The following is a 12,587-nucleotide window of genomic DNA, read 5'->3' as shown; positions in this document are numbered from 1 at the left end:
AATCAATAAAAAAATACACTTCATGCAATAGCTTTCCATTGAAATATATGTTACAAAAAAAGCTTGAAAAATTTTATTAGTTTAGCACAAAAATCACGCGAATGGTATTTATTAATCAATAGAAGAAGAATACTGTTAACTAAATGGTGGAGTTTTTATTAAAGTGAATTCATTTATGGGAATGCTAACATTTATTAAAGTCAAAGAGTTGATAATTAAAGTCTCTGATTTAACCTTTTCTCTGCTGTGCCTTTCTTAAAAATTCGTTAGTTCTTTTTAAATTTTTAATTAATGCTATATAATGCTAGAAAAAATATATAGTTCTGACTCTCTTGTGTGTTCGTCCTCCTAAGAGAAACCTGAGCACTCGGCAAATAAAATCTTTTTAATAATGTTCAGAAGCATTGACAATAAGCGAAGCTGAGTCACGAGCTGAGGCAACGTGAGCATTTCTTCTTATTACAGAGGGGCACGTTTACGAGCTGGAAGGGTCTTGTAATTTGATGATGCCTCCACATCTGTGAAAAAGGGAGTTAAAGTAAATTGACCCTTATAAATTTATGATCGAGGGAAATGAGGTGTCTTTATATCACTCTGTCCCTTCAACTTCCATTGGACAAATATCTCTAACCGTTGCCAACTATTCAAGGCAGGGATAAGAACAAAGATATAGGAATAAAGATTAAGAACAAAAATTTAAAGGATAAAAACAAAAATTTAGGAACAGAGATTAAGAACAAAAATTTAAACGATAAGATCAAAGGGAATGCGAATCGTTGAAAAGTAGTTGAAACTGAAACTGTTTTGAAAGAGGTAAGAAGACTTATTATTTTTCACAGATTTGTTACATTTAATTGTTTTCTTATAAAAATATGATTTTTTTAAACTATTTCTAAGAATAAATGTTCATGATAAAGTAGAAAAGTGCATTTAATGTATTGAATCATGTGTATATCATATCATGTACATTTTAATTATGAATATCACTTCAATTTAAATTGAATATCGAAGCAGTTATAAATATATATATATATATATCGTGACAATTTCTTGTCTAATATAACAATTTTAACTGTCGGAAATAACAAGATTTTATTCTTTCCCGCACGATCATTTAAACAATTACTGCAATTTTGGTATAAATCGTTGAAATAATTATACATTAATCGTACATTTGATACATATTAACACTTTGTCTTTTTAATAAGTTAAATTCCATGAATCTTTTAAAACGATTATTTTAATTATAAGTTTAATAACCAGAGCAGAACAAATTGTTAATATGGAAATAATGAACTTACATTGGCATGAAATGTTGTGTTTTGTAATTATATCATTTAAAACTTTATTAATGAAAGCTTTATTAGCTTATTTTAAATTTTAAGTTTTAAAATTATGTTTGCCTTTTGATAAATTTATAACTATAACTTACGAAATTTTCGGTGTTAAAACTATCACCAAAATAACATATTAATGCTTTTTATTAGTTTTCCTCTTGTAATTATAGCGGTAGTTTATTTTAAACATTCTATTTTATTTTTAATCTTCTTGAATTGATAGCTGTATGGTGCTCATCTCTCCTTAAATCCTTATCAGATTTCATACTGGAAATTAGGAAAAACTTCCAAAATATTGAAACTGAAGCCAATCAGATTACTGATAACAGGAAATATAAAGAAAGTAGAAAAAGGAAGAGAAAGTACCACTTTGATGAAAATAATCATAGTAATATTCATAATGTAATATGTGATATTCTTATTTCTGAAATATCTCAAAGGAGTTCTATATATAACATATTTTAAATGATTTTCAAATCTTTTTTGACGGCAACTTAGAAGAAAAAGTTTTTGACATTTGCATAACGAACTTAATGACAAAATATGGTGATGATATTGAAATACATTATTTCAAAGATGAAGTACAGGATTTTATTAAATATGCAAAAAACGAAAACATTTCAAACCCAACTGATATTTATAAATTGACCGTGGATGCCTAACAAACAATATTTCCTAACGTGGAAATAATTTTAAGAATTTTTCTCACCATGCCAATTTGTAATGCAAACGGAGATATCATTTTCGGTTTTAAAATGCGTCAAGAACTATTTACGAAATACAATCAGTCAACCGCATTTAATTGAGCTTTCACTATTATTCATTGAAAATGAGGAAGTACAGGAATTAGATAATGAAAAACTTATCAACAAATTCTCCAAACTAAAAGCAAGAAAAGTGACATTTTAAATTTTTTATGGCTTTCAATACTTGTTTCTGTTTTTTTTATTTTTTTTATTTTTGGCGTCTGTTTCTTTTATTACCATTTATCATTTTAATACTACTTAATATATAGTAGTAATATATATCCTTCCTAGAAAAGTATAATTTCTTGTTATTATTTAGCATTATAATTGTTATCATCACCGTCCAAAAATATAAACCTACTTTTAATTTCTATATCAGAAAATATATGAATAAACTAAATTTAGGATATCAGTGAATTTTGTGATATATTTTTGTTTCGTTAAATTATTTTGGAGCACAATGCCTTGTTTTTTAGAATTTATATCATAACTTTTTAAGAACAAGGCATTTTAGAAGAAAAGGTGGAAATATTTTTAATGATCGATTTTGTAAAGTTTCAACTAGATAATATTTTTAAGAACTATTTAAAAATTTCTCTAATTATTATTTTAAAAAAATCTTAAGAGATAATCTTATATATATTCTTTTTTTTATTATCTGCACTGTTAACAGAAAATACCACTTAATCCTTCGGTCAAAGGATGTTGACATTGTTTATACCAATTCAAAGTTTTGAAGAAATGTAAATAAGAATATTTTTTCCTTATAGTTACTGTATAGAACTGTCATTTTATCCTTTCATGTTAGCAATTTTTTTATATAAAAAACGTGCAACTTTTTTCATCTATTTGATATAATAGTAGTAATGGCTTTTGGAGGACTCAAATCTTTTGCACTAGCACTGTATGCATAGACACGACAACAATAGTAGTAATGTAGGAATTGCTAAATATTTAATGTGGGAATTGCTAAAAAGTAAGAGCAAAGCTAAGATTAAAAGCTAAAATAAGTTTAATTTATATTATTTTCTTGTTATAAATAGAATTTACATAGAAGGGGCCTCAAAATAATTTAACGCCTTTGGCCTCATGTTGTCAAAATCCGCCACTGATGACGAAATAAAAAAAAAAATAGTGTTAAGAGAATTCCAACCATCTGCTAAGGAATGTTGGGATAACCTTCAAGCCGCCAAAAGATTTGAAGGAGAAAATCATGTACAATTTGTCTCAAGATTAAAAGCAAATTTGGAATACTGTTTAGAACTAAGAAAAATAAAAGATTTTGCGACTCTTTGTGAACTAATTGTAACCGATAAATTAACCAGCACTCTTGACAAGGACACATCCGGGCACATTTTGATCAAACAAGGCTCAGACTGGTTAAAATCGCTAACGTTAAGCAAAAGAAATAGGCATTTACTTCCGCGCAAGAAACAAGTTTATTTTGGGAAGAAAGCAGTTCAAGGCAGAGGCGGCGGTAGCAGGGGGGCAATTGCCCCCCTGTCGGCAGCCTCTTGGCCCCCCGTCGGCGAGAGATTCAGAGTTTCGTCGGCAAAAGTGTTCCTATTTTAGGATCGTTGTAGAGAGTAGCGCATTATCGAATATGATTATTTAAAATCCACCACAGTTGAAGTATCCCCAGTAACGGTTAAACTAATTTGACTATATTCGGCAAAATAATCAATAGGGTGGTAGGCCAATAATATACCATATTTTGCGGATAATTTTTGATAGACCGAACTAAGAACTGAATGAAATGGATGTCGAAGATGTTAAGTCCGTAGATTTTCAGACATCTGATTCAAATGTCGTTCATTAAGCTTATAATTTGTAATACTTTTGGTAATATAACCGCCAAGGTAACAAGTGAATAAGATACCGACAAGGTGATATTCTCATTTTGCTGGCAATTTTTGGTCGGCCGACTATGAACTCAATGCGGTGAATGCCGAAGATATTAAATCTGCAGATTTTCAGACATTTGATTGAAATGTCGTTCATTTAGCTTATAATTTACACTTGATTTGGTAATATATCAGACAAGTGAATAATATATCGCTTTCTGCCGGCAACTTTTAGGCGACCGACTATGAACTGAATGTGATGAACGTCGATGACTCTATTCACAGATTTTCAGACATTTGATTCAAATGTCGTTCATCAAGTTTTTAATTTGGATTACTTTTGGCAATATAACCGACAAGACGACATGTGAATAAGACATAAGATATGTCCCATTTTGTCAAAAAATTTTGATCGGTCGACTAAGAATTCAGTGTGAATGGTTGTCGACGAGTCCAAATTCTCAGTCATTTTATTTAAATGTCATAATGTTCATTCAACATTTTATTTATGCTAAATTTAGTAGAATAATCAATAAGCTGTCCAATGAATAAGACGTCACATTTTTCCTGACTAATTTTTGTCCTTCGGATAAGCTTTTATCATAGATAATGGAAAAAAATTGTTTTCATCACTTCGATTACCTCCAGAGGAATTATTAGAGAAATTAATGCTTTTATATTATTCATGAATAAGGCGATAAAGTTTTTTTTCCATATTTCATCATTCAAATTCAAGTTCTAAAACTTATCGTCATCTTATTTATATAATTATTACTTCCTCAGTAACGAACTGATAAATTTATTTTATTCATTTCACTATGAGAATAGTCTGACTAAAATCTAGTTAATGGTTAAACTAAATTTAATAAAACACTCTTTTCTTTTGAAACTCTTGTGAATATGCATGCTAAAAAGAGTTATTTTGCTGTAGCCACATTATATGAATTCATTTTAAATCACTGAAGTAAGTAAATTGCAAATTAAATTTATTTAACAGTAAAATATCTGTTTTCTTTTGCAATCTAATTTATCAGGCTACAATTATTACACTAAATAAATATTGCTGACTGCAGTTGACAACAAAAATAAATAAATATTTGTGGTTTGATAGCGTTTTAGCTACACTAAAAGAGTTTACCCAAGTATGCAATTTGTTAAATAAATAAATTACAACCTATTTTCATTCTCCCCATTCAATATTAAGACTATGTAATCGGGAACGTATCGTTTATATATTATTTTTTTCTTTCAATTACTATTCGCGGCAAAAACTATATAATTTCAGATGCTTTTAAATTTTTAATAGACTTTGAATAAAGATGTCTTGATAAAAAGAATATTAAAATAGTTATTTTTAGAATATTCATAAATAACACATTAACCCCTTGACATACGAACTTACTTAACTTCCTACTAAGATGGCAGATCTTATTTCGGACAATTACTGTTATTTTAATCCCTAGAATAATATAAGGGAATTTGAGGTAATGATGCATTTTCTAGGGATTTTTGCATTTTAAATTACTTAATGCTTTCACTTAATTTCAGATTTCAAATTTGAAATTCAATAATTCCACAAGCGAGCCAGCTTCGCTATTGTATATGAAGGGGTTAAGAAACCCCAATGCATGCAACTGAGGAGATAAAACTCACGTTTTTGGGTGGATTGTTAGTTTGCAATAACTTCGAATTAAAAATGTACTTACCCATAGAACGCGTGCCTAAAAATGAAGATAGGGGAATTCATATTCAAGATCTAATTGCTTTTTTAATAAAATTCATTGGTTTTTAAGCCTAAATATATATTGAAAAATAAATACATGGGGGATCTAACGTTTAAGCAATCCATTTTTCATAAGAATATTTTTCATATCTTACATAAAATAGTAAGTTTATGTATAAATTTAGAAAATATTTTCTCCAGCCTTCTTAAGAAACAACATTGTATCTTTTCAGCATTCTATATTGTTCGTGTCCGATCAATAGTTAATTTTTGTTGAGCACGCGCACTTATTTTCCTCGAATTCGGAACACCTTTGCTCGTTGTTGCAATCCTTACTTAACAAATATTTTAGGTAGGGAACTACGCTGAAAAATCTATTTTTTGGAGAAAACATCGAACATTTTTTTATTTATTATTCTAGATTTCTAAAAAAAATTCTTGTATGAAACTTTTTTTCCCAACATTTATTTTATATAGATTTCACGATAAAAACATGCATTTGTTCATTTAGAATGACACACCATTCTGGCGCAATTTATGTTCCTATCTATATACCACAACCTAGATTAAAATAATAATCATAGAAAGAATATAATCATATTTTTTTCTAAAATTAGATTTCAATGCAATTAAATCTCAAGAGTCATAAAAAAATAGGCTCAAATATTAGCGATATTTTGACAGTCAGTAAAGGAAACTGAGAGCAACATTTTTTTTACAAATATCTTGGCAAATTTTTAACTATGAAAGAAAGGATCAGTATCTGAATTAAAAAAAGCTAAATAATAATTTATTTTCTTTAATTAAATGTAAAATTAATTATTATGAGTTATTTTGAAGCCAAATTAGATATATTGTGCTTGCCCCCCCCTGTCGGATTTGTCTTGCCTCCCCGTCGGCAAATCTCTGCCGCCGCCTCTGGTTCAAGATCGCTACTACTGGAAAACTACAGTTCAGGGTCGCGCGTCAATAATTCCCACCAAAATAACAATCATATAAACGATGGAAATATTCATAGAAAAGCTTGTTTTAAATGTAATTCTACATCGCATTTAATAAAATTATGTCCCCAAAATGTTGATGCTAAACAACATAACAATCAGGGAAGATCCCATAGCTCAAATCCTGTAAACTCCATGTTTAAATCAAATGAAATTCCACGAGTTAGTAATCGCTGAGTTGGAATACGTAGATATTGTAAACGACTTTCCTATGAAAGCTTTGGTTGACAGCGGAAACGTGTTAATGATAATTAATCCTAATTATGTAAAGAAATTAAATTATGTAGGCCGTAGCACAAAAATTAAATTAGCGAACAGTTCAATTGTTAATCTTCCGTTAGTAAAAATAAATATAAGTCATGTTGATAAAAAATCAGAAGTGAAAAGAGTTTTAGCAGTTGCAGATACAAATATTTCTTTTGAATGTACCTATTATACCATATAATAGCTACTTAGATCTTAAAAATACTTTTTCCAATAAAATTCCTACAACTAAATGCGTTTCTGAAAATAAATCCGAGCGAGAAAATAATATAATAAAATTCAGAGTCATCAAGTGAAAAACCAAGAATAAGGTATACCAACGTTGCCATAATTCCTTCTGTTGCTACCAGAAACGAATCGAATAAATTAATCCGTGAGAATAAAAAAGAAACAAAACATATTTCTTCTCATTCTACTTGTTGTATAAAAAATGATAATAATTAAACTTCTCTTCTAAATGAAAATAAAAGTATTACTACTTGTTCGAAAAGGAATGCTGACTATGAATTTTATTTACAGAGTGATGATCTTTGAATAAAGATAAATTTGTTGATGTTAATTTAATAAGTGATACTTCTTTTGAAAAGAGTTTTTCTGATGTAAATTCTGAATGGTTAGTGAGGGAAGTATGCACAATTATTTTAAATGCTTACTCTAAAAATGTTCTTGATATAAAGTATTTATCTGATAAAAATATGAAAGATCATGTAATTAATTTAATTTCAAATTACTCCCCAAATAAGAAACATCCCTTCTGACCTCACCGGTTCGTAGACTTGCTCCCATAGAAAAACAACAAGTTACAAAACAAATATAGGAATAGCTTGCCAGAGGTATCATTGAAAAAAGCTATTCTGATTATGCGTCTCCAATTGTCTTAGTGAAACGTAAAAATCGCGAACCCAGACTGTGTATTGATTTCCGTTCTTTGAACAAAAAAACAATCAAAGATAGATTTCCTCTACCAAACATAAAGATATTTTTGATGCTACACTGAGGCAAAATTTTCTCCACATTAGATCTCAAAAATGCTAACTTTCATATTAATTTGGCCCCAGGCAGCTGCAAGTACACGTCCTTCAAGGTTTTTATTAGCCATGAAGAATTATTTCAGTTTAAAAAATGTTGTTTCAGACTTACGAATGTACCTGATATGTTCCAACGTTACATTCAAGTAATTTTTCAAGAATTGAAACATAAAGATACTTTAATTGTTTACTTGGATGATATTATCCAAGTAAGTTTTGTAAAAAATCTAAACTTTCTTTTTTGAATTTTTCAGATTCTTTCTCAGGTTGACGAGGACGTCAAGCTCATCCAGACGGCCGATTGTGATGTCCGGAGCATCATCCTGATGGCGCCGCTTGCGTCATCACTCAATAGCCAATACGAAGCCATCTCATTCCCGCCAGTAGAACTCTGAATTCAGTCATGTAAAAGTGTTCGTCGATGTAAAACGGCCAAGTTGTTTGTCAAGTTCATTAAATTCGTTTGTTATCATTTAGTGTGTGATTCTTGTAATATGACCCATCTCTAAGTATTAATCTCAATCGGGCTTTCCCCTAGGGCCGGCGAGAAATATTTAATTTGTTATATAATCCGGTTAATAAAGGCCTGTTTTTCGAGCCAGAGTTATACTTAGTATATATAAATAAAAGGTTCGGAAAAGTTTCTATTGATAGCCTGTGCAGCTCGCTCAATAAAAGGATGCTGAATATGCCTTTGAAATTAGAAATTTCTGAAAGATCGATTCAACCAACATTTAGGTCTAACTACCGTCAGCACTGGCTTAATTTTATATGGTTGGTGTAATAATAAACATAGAATACGAAAAAGTGAATTTATTCGAAATGTCGAAGTCGACAGTTTATGATCCTTTCATGTTAACTTGGGTGTTTAATGTTAGAATGTCTCAAAAATTAAAAGAAAATGCACTTTATTGCTGAAACATGCGATTTACTGCTGAAACACAACGAAAATGATTTATTTTAGGAAACAAGAGATAATAAATAGATTGTCTACAGTAATAGTGAGTCATATCCACATCTCCATACAATTATCTCCATATCTCAAAATGCTTAGAATCTTATCAAATCTAAATAGGGACTGATTATCATCCACTTCAAAGGCTAATATCCATTTCTAGAAAGTTATACTGCTTTGCAGCTAAAACTGATCCTTGCATGGACACCATTGCACAGTGCAAGCTTTATCGCTTAACCAAACAATTAATTTGATATAAGACAGAATTTGAAGCTTATAATATAAGCTTTGATATAAGCAGAATTAGAAAGGCCCAGAAGTGGGCAAGCGAAAATGGTTCTTAAGTGTGAAATTTTCTGAAATCACACTTAAGCGATCCTTTTCAAAAATAAACTTTAACCAATTATTATCAAAAAGAGATACAACTAGATTATTATTTTATAATTACTTGCTTTAAAGCATGTTTAATTAAAGATAGAGACACAGCAGATTACTACACTAGATTTAAATGGAACTAGACATGGAAGCCATAGGGCTAGATTTAAATATAGCAGAAAGAAAAGATTTCATGCAGTTTTTTCTTTCTAAAAATATTGCTTAAAATATAAACACAAATAAGATTAAAAAATTTTATTTTTTAATTTACCATTTCTCCAACAACAAAATGCTGCTTCCTCAACATTCTATTTTCTTTTGAAAGTCTTTCTACAGATTGTTGCAGTCTACGAATATAAGCATCCAAGCCTGCTTCATCATCCCAAGATACGGCATTCTTTTCATCAACTACTCTGGTGAAAGCTCTGGCAGCCTCAAGCATCAATGGTTGTTGGCTGAGAATCATATGATCAGCAATAGTTTTGTAAAAATTAACGATCTGTAAAATAAAATTATTATGTTTTAGGTTTTCCCTGCATAAAATGTTGATATAATAAAATGTAAACAATGTTTGAGTTTATAGTGATCAATTACATAAAAATAAAAGAAAAAAAATTACTTGTTGCAACGTTTTTGCTTGAGCATAGTGCCTTTTTGCTTTTTCTTCCATGTCCAAAATCTTGTTTGGAATGTTATAACCCAGAACTCTGAGTTGTCGAACTTCTCTCATAAGTGTGACTAGACGAGGGCTATAACTAACTTCAGGTTGGCCTTTTTTGTTCAATGAAATAACAGGCCTTCCGGTGTCTAATCTAAAGTAAACAATATTTATAGAATTGCAATACACATTTTTTTCTCAATCATTTAAAAAAATATTAATTCTTTATAGAATGATTAATCAGTAAATTGTTATAAATTTATTAAAAAAATTTTAATAAAAAAATGAGGCAAAAAAAAAAAAATGAACGTATGAGTCATAAATATTGTTACGAATTTCTTAAAGTGAAAGTATTTCGGTTTCTTGGTCAGATTTTTGGCACTAAATTTAATAATGTTTTGGCAACTGGGCTTCGCGAAAATACAAATCTTTTTTTCGAAAATTCTGGTGTCTTCCGAAAGAATATGACAACTTCATTGTAAACGATGAGAAAAGAGTTATTATTATGCTTTCCATCGAGTAAACGGGATATGTGATTATCGATATTTCTGATCGCGATGAACCTGCTGAACTTGACTGAGAATCTGAACCAGTTTGTCACCTTTTTGTTTGTACCTTTTGAGTTTTTACTTTCTCTTATACGTAACGTACATAAAATATAGTAATCGTCAAAATATTTGAACTCGAGATTTTGACGAATTTTCACGATTTAGAATTCCTTGAGTTCGAAAAACACATTTTTACAGACTAACTGTCTATCTGTGACAAAGATAACTAAAAAACGATTTGAGGTAGACAGCTGAAATTCGGTATAGGTTTTGACGCTAAATTGCAGATTTCTATGAAATTTTGAGTCAAATCTGATAAGAGGAAGACCGGCTGTTCGAATGTAAGTAAGCACGATAACTACAAAACAAATACAGCTATATAGATCAAATTCTGTACACAGATTTAACATCTATAGTCTAGACACTTATCAAATTTTGAGCCAAATCTAACATGGAATTAACCTCTCTCGGCCTGTACTTTCAGAAGCATGTAAACGCGATAACTCAAAAATGCAATGAAATAAATATGTAAAATTTTGCATTGGATTTTGTGGCTACAAATACAGTTTTTGTGCCAAATTTTTAATTCATTCGTTTAAGAAAAACGCGTCTAAAACATAAATTTCTGTTTTTTTGATACTATTAACCGTATGCCACGTATTAATCGCCCGAAAACTCGCCAAGAATAACACGAAGGATTCAGTCAAAAGGTTAAATTCACGAAAAAAGTTAATATTTCGTAAGTATTGTACGCCACTGCCATGTAAGGCGTTCTTAGGGATGATACCTTTATGAGAGAGTGTACAAGAAAGTTTTGAGAAGGCCATTCCCGCTGTTTTTTGTTTCGTCCTCTGAGAGGGTATTAGTGCTCTTCTTTGAATCGTAGTGAACTGAAGATTATATTAATTTTTGCTTTATTAACTGCAAATATTTATAAATAACTACTATAAATAAATTTCTGCTTATGCACTTTTAATTAAAGTTCACGATTCTAACCGCACCGTAGCAATATCAAACAATTAAAGAATTTTCTATCGTTTAAAATTAAAATCAAATCAAAAATTTAAAAGGTTTCATGCTATGTAATATAAAAAGTTTTTTTCTTTCTTTCAACCATGCAATTTGAATTACCACGAAAGTCATCATATTCATGAAAAAAATGAAATCAACAATATATAAAATGGGTTTTCTAAATATAAAAAAAGAAAACAAAACTATTACCCTAAACTTCTAGTTCGAAGACTATCTAACATTTCTTGTGTCCAGTTGTCAATCTTTTCTTTGTTGTAAGACTGAAAATCTAGAAGGAGGCTCTGAATATCTTCAGCCAACTTCTGATAGCCATCAATGTCATCGAGAAGAGATTTACTTACTTTCGCAATTTCTTTGATCTAAAAATATATCATATTTTGATTACAACCTTCGCAATTTAAAAATTTTTATTTATAAGAATATGATTAAGCAAAATTAAGTATCTTGCTTATTAGAGAAAATCGTAAAAACCTAATTAAGTGAAAGTAATTAAAGTAAAATTAAAGTAATGAACTCTTTGCATTTCCAAATATTATTTTCATTATAATTAGGAATATAGATATATATTTATCTTATAAACAAAAGTCTTTAGTATTTGCCTTTTCATCTTTTTAAAAAACAATCGTATTCATCGTTTTTCATATTTTGACATTTGATTTTGTGGATGTATATATATATATTCGCATTTAAAAGGTAAAGCTGTTAAACTGCTTTCCATATTATTAATCCAAAAATTTTAAAGAATATTAAAATATCAAAAATGAAGTTCTGAAAGTATAAACGTTTATTTGCGATAATGACTCTACATACAATTAAAATAAAATTTAATTGTGATATTGCAGAATTTGCCTTATGAAAAAGAACGTAATTATATTCTGAATTATCAATAGCAAATAATAATTTGAGCTTAAATTAAACAATTAAAAAACGCAAATGAAATAAAATAAAAAAACTTCTAAAGCAGCATTCTTATAGCACAGAGATATTTTTCTTTGTTCAGATAGTAGTAAACTGCTGGACAAAACTTTGGCGACCACCTGATTCTAAAATCTACAAATCATGAACGGATTTGGCAG

At 29.5% G+C, this 12,587-nt stretch overlaps 1 protein-coding gene across 1 annotated transcript in view; it reads right to left on the bottom strand.

Annotated features, from left to right (window-relative positions):
- LOC129985220 (cytoplasmic dynein 2 heavy chain 1-like) overlaps positions 1-12,587 on the bottom strand; it is a 123,500-nt gene that overhangs the window by 83,835 nt on the left and 27,078 nt on the right. The window contains exons 8-10 of the mRNA XM_056095199.1: positions 11,701-11,870; positions 9,893-10,085; positions 9,545-9,772 (exon numbers count right to left, since the gene is read on the bottom strand). Coding sequence (XP_055951174.1) covers positions 9,545-9,772; positions 9,893-10,085; positions 11,701-11,870 — 591 coding nt within the window. The remainder of the gene's footprint in view (positions 1-9,544; positions 9,773-9,892; positions 10,086-11,700; positions 11,871-12,587) is intronic.

This window comes from Argiope bruennichi, chromosome 1 (genome assembly GCF_947563725.1).
Source record: "Argiope bruennichi chromosome 1, qqArgBrue1.1, whole genome shotgun sequence".
Taxonomy (NCBI): Eukaryota; Metazoa; Arthropoda; class Arachnida; order Araneae; family Araneidae; genus Argiope; species Argiope bruennichi.
Note: the sequence above shows the minus strand (reverse complement) of the source record. Positions and strands in the feature narration are given on the sequence as shown.